Genomic DNA, 20,784 nt, shown 5'->3' with positions numbered 1-20,784 from the left:
GGGCGCTGAAAATGCGTCCCTGACTGGTACTCGTATTCTGTTCACGTATATTTTTTGTATATGCGACTTAATTTTGCGTGCTTGCCTAATAACGTCCTTTACGCGTTGTGCAGCGTTGTGGGATTCGTTACGGGCCATCCTGAGCGTCGCTTATTTTTGTGGCGATCGTTCGGGGTTGCGGAACACGTATCTTGGTATAACTCTTTGGCTAATTGGTGTTTATGAATGTTTGGGCAATTTTTAAGGTCGTTGGTTTTCTAGCGTTATTTGTAACTCACAATCACATAATTCGATACACATAACTAACATTACACCATGAGGCAAAATAATAATATGTCACGTAGTTTATGATAGGCTTCTATGGGTAGTATTTGCGCCGGCTTGGTACCGCTTCTATCGCAGATCCAACACATGCCCCGGTCGAGGTAGTGTCTTCAACAGACGAATTTCGCCCAAGAGGCCAATCACGATGTAAGCCAAGGGGGCATGCACCAATAAGAGGGACCTAGTGGGCGAGCGATTGGGTTAATTTGGGACGGGTGTACTACTAGCGAAAATTGCCGAGTGGACAACATTCGAAGCGTATGCACCCCCCGGTTGGAGATGGGTATCCTTAGTCCCAACTCCCGAGATGAAACATGCCAAGGGAGCCAAGATTCGTTATGCGGTTCTGTCCGTTCACATTAATATGCTGATTTTCAGGTCGTCTCAACTTGATGGGGAAATAAACGCGGGGTAGGATCGTTTCACCCTTCGGCTATTTTGATACCGAACTTCAATTCGCACTTCAACTGGTGCAACTCCGTTCTCATTGGTCTATGGAATGGAAGCAGTACAACCTATCGAGCTGGAGATACCTTCTCTAAGGATAATCCTCGAAAGCGAAATCCCAGAAGCTGCATGGGTACAAGCCAGATATGACGAACTAGTCATGCTCGATGAGAAACGGCTTCAAGCCGCTCACCATGTACAAGTCTATTAGCGCCGAGTGGCCAGACATTTCAACAAAAGGGTCAGAACCCGAAACATCAAGGAAGGCGAGCTTGTCCTGAAAGCCCTTCGCAAAAGCACCATGGACCCAAGGGGAAAATTCAAACCCAACTGGGCAGGCCCATACATTGTCAAGAAAATCCTCTCCGGGGGAGCAGTCGAACTAACAGACATCGACAGAACAGAATTCAGATCTCTGACCAACCTCGATCAACTCAAGGAGTTCTATGTCTAAGTTCTATGTTCAAATTCAAAAATCCAAATTCAGGTCCTGTAAGGTAGTCAGAACTACGTCCGGCCTGATTCCCTAGCGGGAAACGTAGGCAACCTCATTTCGAGGCCCGGCCACTTTAATACAAAAAATTCAAAATTTCCTCAATTAAGAGCATCCTAAAAATCAAATCAAATTTCAAAAATTGTTGTTTTCTTTATTCCAAATGTGCCAATTCAAAGCAAAGCATGTTAAAGCGGAATTTAACACAATAACTCTTTATTTGGCCCTAAGGCCTTCAAAGCTAATTCAAATACAAAGTCAGGATCAAGTGAAGCAAAGTTCAAAAGCCTCACTAGTAGAAAAAGGCACATTTGCGTCGCTAATATTGTGTCGCTCATTATAATGAATGACGCAAATGTACCAATTTTAATAGAAATATATCGATTGCGTCGGTGATTTATTAAGTACTGATGCAATGTACGTTAAAACGGTCATCTTAATCATGTGCGTCGCACTTTAACTATTCTGCGACGTAATTTACATTTCATTTGCGTCACAGTTATACAAATGAGCGACGCAGAACATTTAGTTGTCCGCATGAGTAATTAACCCTTTCGATTTCACCGAGGATCTCTTTCCGCCTCCCCCCTCCCCCTCCCTCTCTCTCATCTCTCTCTCTCTCTCTCTCTCTCTCTCTCTCTCTCTCATATCTTCTTTCCATATCTCCACCAACCCATCCAAATCTCTCTATCTTCTTTGAAAATTCAACCTCTTTCAAACCGGCTGGAAGAGGCAAAACGCTAGGTTTCAGAACGAGGAATAGGGCGACATCTCAAAGGTGGGGAAATACATTGAAGTGCCGATGTTTTGGTGTTGGATCTTTGGTTTACCTCACCGGAGTCGCTGCCGTCCTTTAGTACCTTGTTGCTGAGGTATTTCTCTCTCCCTATCGTGATTTCCAAGTTCAATCAACTTTGCCCGTTTTTTGTATTGTTTTTGTTGAATCTAGGGTTTATTTATGTTAGTTCGTGATTTTTTTATTTATTTTTTGAACTTTTAATTGAGGATTTTGGTTTTTGATGCCAGTTCTTTGTTCTTGATTCCTTTGGATCTTGTGTCTCCAGCATTTTTTCTACAAAAAACTTCCGCTTTTTTTTCTTCTGAAAATCGTCGTTTTTTTCAGCAGTTCTGGAGCTTGGATGGCACTGTTGAAGAGGAAAACCCATGTAAGCAAAGTCTCTCATTTTTCTGGGTTTTATTTATTATTGACTTTTCTTGAAATATGGATTTTATTGTGTTGTTCTTTTGTTCGTAATTTGAGCTGTTGATCACTGATTGTTTGAATTTTTGGATTTTTATTTCAGATGCTTCTTTGTTGTTGATGTTTAATCTAGGGTTTACACACTTCTGATATGTTCTCCAAATAAGGATATGAATTATTGTTGTTCTTCTATGATTTAGCAGAGAATTTCGATTTCCAAATGTAAATTTGAAAGCGGATTCGATACACTTGAGGGAAGCAATGATGTCTGGTGAAGTTGTGGACATGGATTGGAGTAAAAGACCCGGGAGATCAGATATTTGTGTAAACGTAAATGGCATTTCAGATAAGTCATTGTTGAACTCTAGCAACTTTATTATTGTTCATGGAGCTTGTTAGTTGATTCATCTGGAAGCCCTTCGGTTTTGGATGCATTATTCATTTGGAAAATTGGATTTGTTTGTGATTGTAGATACATTTTGCATTTGATTTGAACTGTTGCATCCTGAGTAGGTTATCCAGCTTGTTTTTAGGACAAGCTGGAACATGAATCCACTTGGCAAAACTGAACACAGATAATTCTTGATTTCCTGGTTTCGGTGTGTTATAGCTTTGCTTTAGTAATGTATGTGGTGCCTCGATTAAATTATTTTAGGTAAGATAAGGGTTACATTTCTCCTGTTTATAGAACGAACGATGCTAGGACAGTGGCGACACTAGTAAGGGTTTAGTGGGTTCAACTGAACCCTTACTAGTTTCCAAAATAACTGACAAGTTAAAACAGTAAACTTAAATAAATACAACTAAACGTGTCATGTATCATATAAGCACTAAGTGCCTCAGTGGTTGTAGGGGGAAATTTGTTAGAAAGCGACACGGTTAGACTCTCAAATGCACCATTTTACCGGTCTTTTTTCATTTTTCTTACTGGTTTTGCTTTACAGTTGCGAAACTATCCTAAAAAAAGTATGACTTCTATCTATGACTTTTATGTGATTGTTTTTTTTTAATTCAGGGGAACTTTTGTGTGATTGTAATCAGTTAAGGAGTAATATTATGCCTTATGTGTATAATTTTAGATGGGGTTAGTATCAAAGGAAATGTTGACCTTTTGATTGATTTTGAATAATTAAGAATCCCTTGATTTAAGATATGTCCTTTAATATGATTTGCACTTTTCTTTATAAATAATTGCACTTCCCTTATTTACAGTTCCTTATTTCTGTTTTTCACCTTCCTTAAGTAATATTCTTTTCAGTGTGTTTTGGAATAAAACACTCGTTATATTTTGCAATTAATAAGGGGACACCAACAAGTCATTTATCATAATGATCTCCTGAGTTCTATTATAAACCAAAAATGTGTCTGAAAATTCCGAACCCTTAATTAAGAAATCCTGGCACCGCCACTATGCTAGGAAGAGGTTGAAAGTGAATTAAGAATGGTGATTAGTAGCTGTACATTTTTTACATCCTAAGTGTCATCTGAAACCAGTGGCATTTTATCATTTGAAGCTTGTGATGTCTTGGAAAGTAGGTGGGCAGGAGTCATTTGGTCTCTCATATGCATCTCTATCTTATTATGCAAGAGTCACAAAATAAAGACACTTTAACAAATATAAACTCTATATTAAAGTCCCAGAATAAGGCTACATTCATGAATCATGGTAGCTTTTTGGATGCAGAAATCTGATCTGAAGGCAATCTGAAAATAACTGTTAAACAATTTAAAGTTAACTAACCATCAATTCAAATTTTGTTATATTCTCACAAACAGGAAGGGACTTCCTCTGCTGCAACAACTCTAAGATATCCACCAGGCCCATCCTTAAACCCCAGTAAAGGTAAGTAGGTAAGTCTGATCAAAAGGAGACGATCAATCCTCCACCAACCGCCATCTTTAACAATTGCTGCTAACACAAGCGAATATTTTTAGACAAAACATCAGACATCTTTGACAATTCCTGTTTTTATTTCTGGTTTCTGTGGTTGGATTCCTAGAAAATGAAATGGTAAATAGAATGCTATGTATTACCAGAATTGTACCAATGCTTTTGAACACTTGTAGGTGTTTTCAAGAACACCACCTTATTCACCGGAGGAAATTACCGAGGTTAAAGATATTTGGATTGATTACTTTATGAGCAATATCGATATTTAGCTTTGTACTTAATTTGAACTCCATCTCTAGCTAGCTAGTTTATTGTAATATTTAACTTAAACTTTTATGTTTAAAGTGTAGTTAGGTTATCAACATGTTGGTTGATCTATGGTGAATTTGCCTTTTATTGGGTTGTAAACTGTTTTGACAGGTATATATTAATTTATTTTAACATTCCCATGTATAGGGGAAGGTCAAATTACAAACAAAACATTGTCGAAATTTTCACCTAGTTTACTTTTATTTTTATGCTCTGAATATAAGAGTACTGAAAGCTGCTTATTTTATTTAATCTGTGGATTAAATAAAATCAGCAGCTCATTTTTTAGAATATCCAAAAGTCATTTGCGTCGCAGATTAGCTAAAACTGCGACGCAAATGACCTTTTTTTTAACATGATGAAAAGTCATTTGCGTCGCACTTTAGCTAATCTGCGACGCGAATGACTTTTTTTAACATATTGAAAAGTCATTTGCGTCGCAGTTTAGCTAAACTGCGACGCAAATGACTTTTCTACATGTTAAAAAAAAGGTCATTTGCGTCGCACTTTAACTAATCTGCGACGCAAATTACTCTTATTTGCGTCGCCTAAATGTGCGACGCAAATGACTTTTTTCATTTGCGTCGCAGCCAGTTGCGTCGCACCAATGTGCGACGCAAATGAGCTTAAATGACCGACGCAAATGACTATTTTTCCACTAGTGCCTTTTCACTTCCTAAACACATCTTCCAAACACATTATGTGAGGGGGTCGAAAAAGCACAAGGCTAATGCGTGACCTCGTCCCTCGTGGGCGTGACGTTTCTTTTTGTCAAATCAAGTGTAATTGGATTTCCTGTGAGTTTACACCCAATTGACTAGTAATATAGGAGTCGCCATTCTGTTTTTAACGACAATGAGAAAAACTGACAAAACCCGGTTATCGTGACATAAAGGGAGTGCAATTATGTTTGACCACGACGGCCATAGGTTCCCTTGTGATCCCTGGTGTGGGGATCTCTCAACGTACACCTGCAAGGTAGAGATTGAGAGTTCGGGGGACTGTAACTACCGAGAGGAGTACTCGCTCTTCGATAACTCCAGAGGCAGGATATCCTTACTAGCTCAGCATAAATAATTGAAGGGACATGCGTTAACTATTAAACTTATCTGAATTGATTTTAACAATATCCAACACATAACACCAGATCGATCGTGATTATCTTGTTTAGATTGATTTAAGGGACCTAGCATGATAGTTCAATTTCCCAAGATATTATCTTTATTAGGCGTGATAGAACAATCTGATTTAATAGTTTAACAGTTTTATAAAAGGGCGAGGAAAGCGATTAAATCATGCGAAGGGACAGGATACGTTCTGTTCGATTTTTGGATCACGGCGTCACGGCGTCACGGCGAACCCTTGAGAGGTGCGTCACGGCTCTCAGAAAACTAACCACTTTGGCTTTGCTATTTCTCCTTTTATTTAACGAATCTCAAGTTTCCGGGCTTAATTCTTTAGCTACAAGGGACAGGATACGTTCTGTTCGATTTTTGGATCGATTGCGACAGAACGCGGGATCAATTTCGCAGCGTGAGGCTTAGGCTTAGGGATTGGAGTCAATACTCAGAATATGAATTGTGTGTTGTGTGTCCTTTTCACGTCGAATTTGGGGTTGTATTCATAGGGAAGAGTTCATGGAAAGATAGAATTTTAGAGCTCTAATCCAAGAAGAATTAGGAGAGAACACGTACCTAGGTAATTTCAGCGCCCAGGGCTGGGCGCCGAAGATTTCGGCGTCCAGAGCCAGGCGTTGAAAATAGGGTCTGGGCCGTATTTCCTTGTCAGATTTGGGCTCCTGGAATACAGAGTCTTTGAGACTTATCCGAGTCTTTTAGTGCGTATTAACTTTATGAGGGAATGCGTCTGGGCCCGTTACGAACTCTAGGCTCGTTAGGATTTTAATTAATACGTAACTCTTATTTTTGATTTATACTAGGAATAGGATTCCTCTTGCAAATTCTATCTCTTTTAGGATTTATGTTGGAGTGCAACACCTAATTCTGACAGGTTTCTATCTTTTATGTCTTGCCACTTTTAGCAACTACCCATTACGGCAGTTACTATTTTTAGCAGGTTCCTATAAATAGCAGGTTCGGGTGAAATGAAAAGAGTGATCGAGATTCGTTATTTTATAGGAGATGCGTTGCCAAGTGGAGATTTATGTTCTCATCATCGAACCTTCCCTTTCGGGAACGGGGACAAAAGTAGGTGTCTACACATTCCAAACACATTCCAAACACAATTCATTCCAAACACATTTAGCCTACAATGATCTAGGGTCAGGCGACTATGCTCTCGAGTCTTGGCACCTTGAGTACTATCCCCTGACTCCTCCCGCAATCAATCATTAATCTTCCCCTTGCCCAAGCGGCGGGAGAAGGAACTTGCAAGCCTTCCAAGACGGGAGGACGACGAACCTCCTTTGGATTCCGAACGGTCAAGCAACGGATGGGCCACACTCCCGTCACCTTCCTCATAGTCAGTTGATGCAGGACGTCTAGCTCTAGAACCTCGGACTCTAGCTGATCCGGAGAAAGAAATGTCCCTCTGTCTTAGGCCTCTCATCCATACAATATACCCCGCAGACAGAGTAACTGACTCAGGTGGGAACTGGATATTTAAGAACGGTTTGGAAACCCAATACCGCCTCCAAACTTCAAGTCGATTCGCATTCAGCACAGCAGGTTTCAGGTTCCCTTCAGTACAGTCCGGGATCTCCTGTTTCAAGCCATATTGTCTCGTCACTCGAGCAGGCGAGTAGAAGACCAGCATTGTGAGGCTTGGCACCCTCAAAGCGGTAGAACCAGGGGCGTGTCTCATGACAACAATTCCCCACCAAGGAACTACCCACTTTATACAAGATTCAATCCCAGAGAGTGCACACCGCCACTCATCGAACGAAAGCCGGCCATACAATGTGGGTCGCACAGTGAATCCCTTTCTATTATAGCTCGCCATGTTCTCCGATGGTGCCACCAACATGAGCCTCTCCATAAGCCAAACCTTGGGGAGTGTACAAGAAGCACGATTCAAAATTCAACATTCAAAATTCAAATACAAGTACAAAATTCAACATACAAGAGAGCTCCAGACCCTTACTTGGAGTAACACCGGACTTCCCGATGGCAAGGAAGAGGGGTCCGACTTCAGCATATCAAGGCCCATCAATGTTTCCCCAATCACAAGCGGCATTGGGTCCCGACCATTAGCAAACTGCTCTAAAATTTCTATTAGGGAGGCATCACCATTGCCAAACCCCTGTTTCGAAAAGAGAAAGCGAGCGAATATACAAAAATTCAAGGCTCTCAGGCGAAATACTTTGGGAACATCAAGCACAAAAAAGTATGTGACAAAGAGGGAGAAATCCACCCCTCTGCCATATACAACAACACTCAAAAGTGGGGGCTTCAAGCCCAAATACCTTTCAAAACTCAAGAAAAAGTGATCTTCAACACTAGGCATGCATGGCTCCAGCATCAAGGGCCGCCCTAATATAGCACTAAATTCCTCAGGGAGGGGACATACCTCATTATTGCCAAAACAGAAGAAATGATGATTCGGGTCCCAAGCCTCCAGAGCAGCAAGAATGAAGTGCAAATCCAATTTTACAAACCGGAAAGAGACGAGCACCCGAAGATGCATGCCATCAAGCTCCCTTTTCTCCAATTTGCCTAGCCAACCAAGCCACGAGTTCAAGGCACTCTCAAAGGACACAGCCATATTTCCTTTTATTTTCGAGAGGAAGCAGTATGCAATGATATCAGGGAAGGATTGATGCAAGAAATGATCCAACAAGCTCCCTATTTATACAAGAGTCGGCTTGCACGACAGCCCACGGGCGCCAGGCGCAGGAGCCTGCATCTAAGGACGAGGCCATCGTCCTCTCTTATGACTCCGAGTACACACTCTTTAGTGCTTCGGGCAGCAGAGTACAACCTCCATTATTCAAGTTTCCAAAGCCGCAAACCGCACAACTTCAAGCAGTCCGGATCAACGCTTCGGGCAGATTTCGGGTCATTTCAAAATTCAAGCATCCTGGTCCTAGATCGGCGTCCTAAGTTGAGTCTGCATATGCATAGCAAGAGTTGAATATACTTTGACTTGCGCTTTTCCTAACCAAAAAACCTCAGTCAAAGTGGGGGCTTATAGTGGGTATATACGCCCGAAAAAATGGGCAAATTTTTTCAAATTTTTTGCAAATTTATCATGCATGCATATAGCTACAAAATTTCAAGGCACACACAACGCATACAATTTCAAGAATTCAAACATACAAAGCCAATCTTAAAAAAACTTCAAACCAATTCAAGTTCAAAGCCAATTCAACCATACAAAATTCAAGTGTCAAGCCACACAAATACAATACAATCCAGCCTATATAAAATCAACCCAGGCAAGCTGGAACTCGCTACCATGCAGGGTTAGTCTGAATCATCACCAGCAGAGACATCAATCACGGGTGCCTTGTCCCTGTTACGCCTCCTAAGGCGCTCCAGCTCCCGATCCAGCTCCGTCCCAGGGGTACTAGGATCTCCGAGATACGAAGTGTGCCAGTTGAGGGATGAACTCCCTCCTGAAAAGAGGAATACTGATAAGGCGGCGGCATCGGCATATACGGGTACGACCCAAACATCTGAGTCTGACGCATCCTCTCCATCTCCGCATAGCAAACCCATGAACCTGCACCCCAAGGCTGAGGGCCACTTCCTCCGAAGTAGTAACCGGAAGGAGGAACAAAGGGTCGTGAACCGCTAGCACCTCCAAATGAATGCCTGGTAGGATCAAAATGTGCAAAAGGGGAAGCTCCCCGCTCAGCATCAGAATGCCTCTGATGAGCACCAGCACAGGACCCCTGTCCCAGATCCAAGCTCGGCCCCTCCTGCCTCAAGGACGTCTCCGCCTGGGGTTCTCTGTCAATGGAATCTCTACGGTCTCGACGACGCTCCTATACAAATACAATTTCAGGAATCAATTTCCCAGTTTGAATTTCCAGTATACAAGTTTCAAGATCAAGTGAGATACCTCTCTGTTCCGGCCAGAAAGCTTCCGGGTCAGCTTGGCACACTGTCTCTTCCAAGAATCAAGCAAGAGCATCCAGCGACTCACTCTCACCCGAGGCGCCTGCATACAAAATTCAAGATCAATTTTCCCATACAAAGTTACAAACAGTTTCAAAAATGCAACAGTACTTACAGGGGCGTAATGCGCAGGTACAGCATCATATGATTTCCGGTGCGGAGGAGAAGCCTAAGGAATGGTCTCCACCACCTCTTCCCCGTCCGAGTTCTCATAGAGGAGGATCCTATCAGCATGAGGAATGTCCTCATGATCAACCTCCTCCTCCAACATACAATCATACAATCATACAATCATCCAATCAATACAAGAATACAAGAATACAAGAATACAAGAATACAAGAATACAAGAATACAAGAATAAAAGAATACAAGAATACAAGAATACAAGATACAAGGTTCAAAGCTCACCGGCAGTACGAAGCGTATTGGTGGAGCCAGCCTCCTCAGGAAGTCGTCATAGCTCCCCTTCCTGTGTACAAACTCCCTCCAAGAGCGGCAAACAGCCTCGCCCCTAGCCTCCGCATAGAGCCGGGCAAGATCTTCATCCAGAGCCAGCATGGACTCCGGTGGATCCTTGGGGACAAGCCTACTCCCCGAATGGTGTTGAAGGGACACTCGCTCCCCCAGATACCACATATGGCGGTACACCCCTGGAAGAAAAACCCGTCGCCCAGACAGGAAATGAGCACGAGCTGCCGAGACAGGTATAACCGCGTTGGCAAAAGGACGCCATACCACCTGCAAAGCAAACAACTCAGGCAACAGTACAAATACAAATACAAGAGAGCAAAACAGTACAAAAGATTACATCTTCAACGGATAGAACTCTCCAAGCCCTGCAAGAAGCCGCCAAAGACGCACCCACGCGCACCGCTCCTATCCAAGAGGCAGCATACGAGTAAGCCGCATCTCTAGTACGCTCCGGCGCCAAGGTCGGAAAGTGCTCATAGATCCAAATCTTTCAAGGAACAAGCAAAACATCAGTCGAGTACAAAATACAAGCATACAAGTACAAAGTACAAAGTACAAGGAGTCTCAAATACCTCCGGCACGCTCCACAGAGCAGCCATGCTCGGGTCATTCCCCAATGCAGTCCGGGAGGCCCGCTTCATCTCATACAAAAGGTGGTTGTACGCCAAGCCACCCAGTTATAGCTCGAAACAGATCCCAAGTCCCGCAAAGCGGAGAAGAATTTGATGTGCACCCGACTGTTCCTACTCGGGGCCATCACTCTGCTCACCAAGGCTAGGAAGAAGAGCTTAACCCTCTGCTCCGCGGACACACCCCCACCACAGATAGCCTCCACAATCACCTTCACGGAAGCGTGAGCATCATCATCTGACAAGTCAACAACAGGGCCGAGCAAGTCCCTGGCAGCGGTCGAGCGCCACGTTAGCTCAGAATCAAAGGTCACATTCCTCTCAGAAAAAGGAAGACCTGTAATCATAGCAAACTCAAAAGGGGTAATAGCGATCTCCCCCCATGCCATGTGGAAAGTGTTGGTGGTATCCCACCACCGCTCTAACAAAGCCCGCAAACGGTTTTTAATCCCCATTCTCTTCGAAGAACCTCCCATGGTACGCCAGAAATCGGCCAGGCCCATCTGCGACCAAATCTCCATAGCTTCCTCATCAGCACGAAGAGCTTTAAAGGCCCTCTGAACCTCCACCAAGGACCAGTAGGTACGGAATGGCTTTCCATCGGCCTACAGGTGAAAGAGTTAGCTCAAAACCTATACAATTACAAGATACAAATTCAAAGCACAGTACAAGACTCACCATGCCAGCGCGAGGCCGCTGAGACAAGTGCCAATCCGGCCGAAACACCAGGTCGGAAGGGATCCAACCAGTACCAGGGAAAGCAGGCGCATCTCGGGGAACCATACCCCCACCTGGCGCATTTATTGCAGCCGCTTCGAACCACAGATGATTCAACGAGCTTCCTCCGAGTGTGATGAGGCATACTAAATCAAGTAGCATACAAAGTGTCAAAATCCTAAACTGGGGGCTATCCTATACTGGCCTATACAAAGCCAAGAATTCAAGACAAATCCCAGTGGACCTCTAATTCAAGATACAAGTTCTACACCAACGCCTAGGCTACCCACGCCGAAGCAGGTATACAAGTTCTACACCAACGCCTAGGCTAACCACGCCGAAGCAGGTATACAAGTTCTACACCAACGCCTAGGCTACCCGCGCCGAAGCAGGTATACAAATTCTACATCAACGCCTAGGCTATCCATGTCGAAGCCGATACAAAAACATACTTTCAAGAAATTTCAAAAGATTCAAATCTACAAGTTCCAACCGTTTAAGTTCAAGTGGTTATCAAACAGTCATCTACAAGATTCAAAAAGCTTAAGCATACAAATTTCAAAGTACGAGAAGATCAAAACTACATGCAATCCTAGAGTTATTTAATAAGCAAAAACATGAAATACTTACATGGAAGAGCCTAATCGATCTTTGAGAGAGAAAAGAGCAAAGAATTCAAGAGAGTGTGCCTCAAAATGGCACGGCAAGGGGAGCTTTTATAGCTCAGCCCCGCGCCAGGCACCGCCCCAGCGCACTGCGCTGCCCTGCTGTATGCGCGAACCTGTAGCGCGCGCGGTCTCCCGTGCTGATTGCACGTCCTTTGCTGCTACGGTCTTCCGCACCAAGCATCAAACGTCACATCGAACCATCCATCGAATATACGGGTATACGCTTGTATCTCCAAGTGCAAACAGATGAATATTTCAAGAATACAAAGTCCAAAAAATACAACGACTCAGGCGCCCAACTCCCAACGGACCCAAGCTCCGGGAAAGTCAGTCGAAATTACAAAACTCTAAGGGCCAGTAAAAAGCTCTTATCCACAGCAAAGCACATCCCAACGGATCAACTCCGGGTATTCAAATTCAAAAATTCAAGAGTCAAAAATTCAAAATTTTCGATGCCAAGCTCCGTCCTGAACTGAAGGCGGAAAGGCACAAGTACAAACCGGAGTCATCACTAACCGCACCGAGGTAGACTCTATCCTTTTTTCTAACGCCTGTTTTATGCAGGTACCGGCGTACAAAGAGTGGTCTTGATTGCAGAACATCTTGATCATTCTCCGTCGCTTTCGAAATACTTTGACTTGCGCTTTCCTAACCGAACGCTGAGTCAAAGTGGGGGCTTTTGTAGACACCTAATTTGTGTCTCCCCTTTAGGATGATGACGATACCATTATCCTTGTTAGGTGATTGGAGTAACTTCAGGCGGAAATCCCAATTGCTAAGAAAATTTCCAAATTCAAGATCCAAAATCCAACCCCCGAGATCGTTCCCCTTTCGGTTCTCGGTACAAAATACAATTCTCCGAAATCAATTTCAAAATCCAAGTACAATCTCATCTAGTAGACCATCCCATTGGTTTTACTAGGCCTTTTTCAATCAAAATCATATAAGGCAAGTCAAATTCGGGCGCCGACCCACAAAACCGAGCATGCCGAGCCCCGTCCCGTAAAACCGGAATTCAAAAACCCGAGAAAGGCTTGTTTTTAGACGCTAAACGATGCCTTAACCTCCAAGCAAATACAAAATGCGAAACCTAGTACTATTCGTACAATAGGTACAACACTACAAGACAAAACAAGGACGATTCCCCGTCCTTGCTTTGGCGGCATTTAAGCCACGTCACCATCGCCCAGCGCTGGACCAGCGCCCTGCGCTGACGTGTGTTGGTGCCTTGCACCAATTCCTTCTATAAATACCCCTCATTTTCAGCATAATAAGGGGAGAACAACAATACAACGTCGTAATTTCGACATTACGCCTCAAAATACAACTCAAAAACTCCTCAAAAACACATACAAAATTCCTAAATTCAAAAAAGCAATTGGGAGCTCTTGCCTAAATCTAACTAGGTGAATCCGAATCCCATTCTAATCTACTATGTTACTTTGATTTCTAAATGATTAGCAAGTTGGTGTTTTTAATCATTTAACAACACCACTTGCAACAATCACACATGTTTTCCAAAAATACAAACTTTTCCAAAATACAAAATACAATTTTAAAAAGATTCAAGGATGTCCAAGTTGTTTTCAATCACCTCTTGGACTAGAATCACCATCAAACATGGGGTAATCAAAGATAACACCTTTTAACATTTAAAGGTTTAGTCTTTTGAGATTCAAAACCCCATTTTTAATATACAAGTTCAAGTTTTCAATTTTCAAGATCTTACCATGTTTAGGGTTATTCATAGTTATTTCCCTAAACTAGGATCATTTCAAGTTCAAGTTTCAATCATTTCAAGTTCAAGTTTCAATCATTTCAAGTTCAAAACTACAATATTCAAGCTTTCAAGTTCAAAGTTTACCATACAAAATCTAGGACATTTGGGTTGAGCAACCTCTCCCAAGGCGAGATTTTTGGCTTTGAATTCGTGTCGGGCGCACTTATTTTTAAGGAGCCGCTTGGCGTTCGAATCTCATATGCCCAAGTACAAATTTCAATTATGCACCTTTCAATATTGCAATTTCAATATCGCACCTTTCAATATCGCAATTTCAATATCGCACTTTCAATATCGCACTTTCAATACCGCAATTTCAATACCGCACTTTTAATTCAGCGTCTTTACTTGCGTAGTCCATTTCTAGGAAATGTGGACCTACTCCCTAGTCTTTTTCTAGGGGGTCTTGTATTTACTAATTCCGCACTTTATTTAGTATTGTGATGTTGCTTTATTTGCTTTATCGCTTTCATCACTAACATGCTAAATACAACAAAATACAAAGGTTACATCACGCTTAACAAAGATATTCTTGGAAAAACCGGCCTTAGGTTCCTTAAATTAATCTTTAAAGCAAAGTGACCACCATACAATTAGAGATTCAATTTGCTCTTAATGCAAACCCACATAGTCTAATCTAGGGTTTATTTTCGAAAACAATGTTGTGCCAACGTACTTGAATATTTCTAAAGCTCGCCGAATAAGAATTTTTGTTCCCGTTCCCGGATCTCACCCACACGTTTCAAGGATTCAAGGGCTTATCCAACATAAAGTCACTTGCGGTCTTTCCAAACGAGACTTTAAAAAATGTTTGGTGGCGACTCCTTCGAGGTACAAAAATTCTACGGTTTTCTAAAGAACCGCCCCTCTTGTAGAAAGGGAAACAAGTTTTGACACAAAAAACCCCGCTACAGGAGGCATCGCCATTGCCAAACCACTGCTTCAAAAAGAGGAAGCGAGCAAAGATACAATAACTCAAGGCCCTCAAGTGGAAAACCTTGGGGACGTCAAGCCCAGCAAAGTAAGTGACAAGGAGGGACAAATCCACCCCTCGGCCATATACAACAAGACTTAAGAGTGGGGGCTTCAAGCCCAAATACCTCTCAAAAGCCAAGTAAAAGTGTTCTTCAACACTAGGCATACAAGGCTCTATCATAAGGGGCCACCCCAATATAGCACTGAACTCTTCAGGGAGGGGATATACCTCGTTATTTCTAAAGTGGAAAACGTGGTGGATCGGATCCCAAGCCTCCAAGGAAGCAAGAATGAAATGCATGTCAAGTTTCACAAACCGGAAAGAGGCAAGCACCCCAAGAAGCATGCCATCAAGCTCCCTTTTCTCCAATTTTCCTAACGAACCAAGCCAAGAGTTCAGGCGTTTTCAAAGGATATAGACATTTTCTTTCTTTTTGTGAAGACGTAGAAGGAAAAGAAGAGCAGAGAAGAATTGGTGCAAAAATATGATCCGGAAAGCTACCTATTTATACAAAAACCAGGCGTAGGGCCTGCAACAAGGACGAGCTCAACGTCCCCTTTATGATTCCAAGTACGCGCTCTTTATAGCTTTAGACAGCTAAGTGCAACCCCAATAATTCATGCAGAAGATTCCAAAAAGCCGCAAGCCGCGCAAATTCAAGCAGTCCGAATCAGCACTTCGGGTCAATTTTTGGTCGATTTGTTCAAAATTCAAAGCATTCTAGTCCAAGATCGGCGTCCTAAGTCGAGTCAGCATAGGCATAACCAAAAGTTGAATATACTTTGACTTGCGCTCTCAGTTAAAGTGGGGGCTTATAGTGGGTATGTACACCCGAAAAAATGGGCAAATTTTTGCTAGAATCAGCATGTGTATAAGCAAGAGTTGAATATACTTTGACTTGCGCTTTTTCTAACCAAAAAACCTCAGTCAAAGTGGGGGCTTATAGTTGGTATGTACACCAAAAAAAATGGGTAATTTTTTTTTCATTTTGCATGCATACATTTAGCTACAAATTGGAAAAGCATACACAACGCATACGAAATTCAATTCAAACCCTGCAAAGACACATACAAAATTCAAGCCATACAAAAAAAATCTAAAATTCCAAACAATACAAAATCCAAATACGAAGCATACAAATACAAATGCAACTACAAGCTACAAAAATCCATACAAACATCCTCATAAAAAAATCCAATCAAGGCAAAGATGAAACTCGCTGCCATGCAGGATCCGTCCGAGTCATCATCAGCCGCAATTTCAATCACAGGCTCCTTGTTCCTGCTCCTGCTCATACAGCGCTCCAGATCCTGGTCTAGCTCTGTCCTAGGGGTAGCTGGCTCCTGCTCCGAAATGCAAAGGGTACCGGAAGGCCACTGAGTTCCCTACTGATACGGAGGATACTGATAAGGCCGTGGAATCTTCATAAATCGGCGCTGCATCTCGAAATCATAGGCTTGGCGCATCAGCTCCATCTCATGCCAGTAGCCCAAAATTCTACACTACAAGGCTGGGAGCTACTCGCTCCGAAATAAGAACCAGGGGCATGTGAAAGGCACCTGGCTGCCAATACCTCCAGCAGAGTACAAATGCCTGTAGGGGGTTTTTTTCGTACTTTTCCCCTACGGGAAATGGGCTTCGTATGTTTTTGGATTTCTAAGGAGTCGCCACCAAACAATTTTAAGGGTCCCGTTTGTAAAGACCAAAGTTGAATCTTTAGTGGATAAGGCATTGAATCTTAGAAACGGATGGGTGATATCCGGCAAGGGAACAAAATGCTTATTCCACGTGCTTTAAAAATCGTATTCGAGTGCATAGCAAAGAGCATTTTCGAATAACCCTAGTCATGACACTATGTGGGTTTGAACTTGGAATTTTAGGACATAGAATTTCTACTTGTATTGTGATCACTTTGCTTTAAAGTTAATTTAAGGGAACCTAAAGCCGGTTTGTCCAAGAAATTATCTTTGTTAAGCGTGGTGTAACTTTTCATTTTGTTGTATTTAACATGAGAGGTGATGAAAGCAATAAACAAGTAAAGCAACATCATAATAAATAAAGGAATGATTGAAAGTGCGTACAAAACCACATCATCTCAAAGTGAGATGAGTAAAGAATGTGGAATTGAAATAGCAAATAATAAAGGTGCGAAATTGAAGTGAAATATTGAAAGGCATTATTGAAATTGCGGTATTGAAGTGCATAATTGAAAAGATGCAATATTGAAATTTAACTATTGTATTTGAGATCCGAACGCCAAACGACTACTTAATAATTAGTGCGTCCGACACGGATTCAATTCTAAAAATCTCAACTTTAAGACAAGTTGCTCATCCAAAAGTATCTTAGATTTTGGGCATTTAGAAATTAAACTTGAAACATTGAATCTTGAATATTGAACTTAGGAGTCTTGAATCTCAAAGATTAGACCTTTTAATGTTCAAAAGGTTTAATCTTTGATGTGCTCCATAACTTGAAATGATTCTAGTTTAAGGAAGTGATTACAAACAACCTTTTTTTTGGCAATTAAAGATTTTATTACCAAAAGGAGAGAAAGGCAACAGCCCATTACAAGCACAAACCACTAGGCCACACAAACCTCCTGAGCAGGAACAACAGCTCAACTAAACACCAAGTTCTAGTAAATAAGAACAAAGCTCATCAGAAAGCCTACTAGCTACCCTAAACTGAATCTCTCTAAACAGCTCAGTGGGGCTTTTACAATGCTTGTTATACACTTGATCATTCCTATTTAGCCATAAGGAATACACACTCTCAGCAGAGAACATTCTCAACAGTTTATGCCTATTACCACCTCTTTTACAGCTTTTAAGCACCCACTTCAGTTCATCAGTAAAACCAACAGGTCTCCTTGCAAACTGCAAAAGTTTCAGAACCATCTGCCAGACTTGAGCTGAAAACTGACAGTCAAAAAATATATGCTCCATTGATTCAGAACCAACTTGACACATAGGACACAAACTGGCTGATACTATATTCCATTGCAGCAGCTTGTCCAAGGTAGGAAGTCTTTTCCAGATAGCAATCCATAGAATGAACAGACTGTTTGGTGTAGCCTGATTGTGACAAGTTAATCTCCTCCAAGGGACTTTGGCATGAGTGCCACTACGCTTCTGGTACATAAGTTTAATAGAAAACTTCCCATGCTTCATCACTGCAGACTAGCCTCCCACTTGCTCAATCAAATCAATTCCTTCCAAAATCTTCTTCAAAGACCAAGACATGTTGGTAGGACAATGCAATCCCACCAAAGGCTTGTTTTTCACATAGTAGCTGTTCACCCATCTTGCCCATAGTTTATCTTTCTTGTGAGCAATAGCCCATAGCAACTTGCAGATGGCTGCTTTGTTCCAAAGTACCATATCTTTAATGTTCCAACCTCCTGCTGATCTTGGCAAACAGATGGTATCCCATGCAACTAAAGCCTTTTTTGAGGCAACAGTGTCACCTGTCCAAAGAAACAGCCTGCAGTACCTTTGAATTTCCTTTATAGCTTTCTTTGGAATAACAAATATCTGGCACCAGAAAGATTGCAAACTCAACAGGAAAGTTCTCACCAACTATAGCCTGCCTGCATATGACAGATACCTATTAGTCCAGCATTTTGCTCGAGCAAGAACTCTATCAATCAGTGGTTTACACTGAATATAGGACAACTTTTTAGTGGTCAAGGGAACACCCAGATATCTGAATGGAAAATCACCAGTAGGCATGTTCAATGTGTGCAAAATCTCATGTTGAACAGCCACTGAAACTCCACCAATATATATGTTACTGTTATCCAAATTGGCTTTTAAACTAGAAGCTTTAGAAAAGAGCAAGAATTTCTGGAACATCATAGATGCAGAGAGAATGTCTGCTCTAGCAAACAAAAGAAGATCATCTGCAAACATCAGATGAGTAATGTTCAATCTTTCACATCTAGGGTGAAAATTGAAATTTGGATCATTTTTCAATTGCATCAGGTTTCTTGATAAGTACTCCATTCCCAGGGCAAATAAGAAAGGGGATAATGGATCCCCTTGTGTTAACCCCTTTTTAGCAGCAAAGGGAGGGCAAGGTTTACCATTGAGCAAGATACTATAAGTGACAGAAGAAATACAAGCAACAATCCAATCAATGAACAAATCAGGGAACCCTAAGCTTCTCATCACATCTACCAAGAAGCTCCACTCAATGGAGTCATATGCCTTTTTAAGATCAACCTTAATCATGCACCTTGGTGAGAGATGAAACTTGCCCTTGAATATTGAAATGAGTAGTCTTGAATCACAAAGATTAGACCTTTAATTGTTAAAAAGGTTTCACCTTTGATGTGCTCCAAAACTTGAAAATGATTCTAGTTTAAGGAAGTGATTACAAACAACCTTAAACATCATAGAATCTTGAAAATAAAACTTGTACTTGAATATTGAAATGAGGAGTCTTGAATCTCAAAGATTAGACCTTTAAATGTTAAAAAGGCCTCACCTTTGATTTGCTTCATATCTTGAAAATGATTCTAGTTTAAGGAAGTGATTACAAACAACCTTAAACATCATGGAATCCATAACTTTGTATTTGAATCATAGAAATGTGATTGTTGTAAGTGACACTTTTGAGAGCAAAAGTGTCAAGTTTACTAATCATTTTGAAAGGAAAATTGTAGAACACATATTAGATTAGGGTTGGGTGATGAGCGGCATTTATGTCGCTCTAGGCTAGGATTTTATAGAGTTTTATTATGCTTTTTTTTTTATAGTTTTATATAGTTTTGCTGCATTTTTTATTCCCTTTTTCCATCTTTGAGATTTTCAGGTAATAATGTTGAAAATGATGGAAAATAGCTGAGATTTGCTCGAGCAGGTCCTGTGCGATCGCACGGAATTTACGTGCGCTCCCACGGGTCTACAAAGTTGGCTCCAAAGTCAAGGCAGTGTGTGCGCTCGTGCCCCAAATGTGTGTGTTTGCACGAATCCGCAAAAAGGAGGCAGGAACTCCAAGGGATGTAGCCCGTTCGCACCACAGAATCGTCGTTCGCACGGAATTTCCGTGTGCTCGCACGGATTTCCTGTGCGAGCACATGAGGATTTTCTGAGAATTACAAAGTTACAGCCGTGCGATCGCACTGTTGTTGGGCACGTTCGCACGACACGAAGGAGAAGAATCGTCGTAGGGCCCGTTCGCATATATGCACAGCACGATCGCACCGATGCGATCGCACCTGGGTCTGCCCGTTCGCACGGCTGCGTGGGATTCAGTTTTTGAGTTTAAATCTCTTATTTTTGGGGTTTAGTATAAATAGGATTTTTTATTATTTTCAATTTACGCTTTCATTTTTTACGCTTTCATTTTTCAGAAATACATTTTTAGAGGTTTTGTGATTTTGTTCTTCAATCTAGAGAGAGAAACTCTTTAATTCCAAGCATCAATTCAGTAATTTTCTTCAACTCTTCTCTTCTTTATGCAATTGAATTCTTAGTTCTTTAATTCTTGCACTTGCTTAGTTGATAATTGTTTTGCAATTCCTCAATACCTTGAGTTCTTGATTTCAATTTTGCTTGTTACTTTGATTTTCAGTTTTTGATTTGATTGTGCAATTGAGTTTCCAATTCTCTACTTCTTCTCCTTTAATTTCATGCTAGCTAGTTTTGAACTAATGGATAGCTTGATTGTTAGGATGATTAGTGAGTAGTTTTAGGTTAGGGAAAGGGGAGAAACTAGGGGATGAATTAGAGGAAATAGATTATTGATTGTTGGTTGATTCATGTGATTAAATAAGATTTGATGATAGGA

The 20,784-nt window shown here is 41.6% G+C and overlaps 1 protein-coding gene and 1 long non-coding RNA gene across 2 annotated transcripts; one reads left to right on the top strand and one right to left on the bottom strand.

The window, feature by feature from the left end:
- The first annotated feature begins 1,890 nt into the window (after window positions 1-1,890).
- LOC130459727 (uncharacterized) lies at window positions 1,891-4,637 on the top strand. The gene is made up of 2 exons (XR_008919312.1): window positions 1,891-2,430; window positions 2,666-4,637. It is a non-coding gene; the product is annotated as an uncharacterized lncRNA (long non-coding RNA).
- Window positions 4,638-17,612: 12,975 nt separating this feature from the next.
- Window positions 17,613-18,161, bottom strand: LOC110796385 (uncharacterized). The gene has a single exon (XM_022001447.1). It carries the CDS (start codon window positions 18,159-18,161, stop codon window positions 17,613-17,615), a length of 549 nt encoding a protein of 182 aa, XP_021857139.1.
- Between the last annotated feature and the right edge of the window lie 2,623 nt (window positions 18,162-20,784).

The sequence above is a fragment of the Spinacia oleracea genome, chromosome 4 (assembly GCF_020520425.1).
Source record: "Spinacia oleracea cultivar Varoflay chromosome 4, BTI_SOV_V1, whole genome shotgun sequence".
Lineage (NCBI taxonomy): Eukaryota > Viridiplantae > Streptophyta > Magnoliopsida > Caryophyllales > Amaranthaceae > Spinacia > Spinacia oleracea.
The sequence above is the reverse complement of the archived record's forward strand: the minus strand, read 5'-3'. Positions and strand labels throughout refer to the sequence as shown.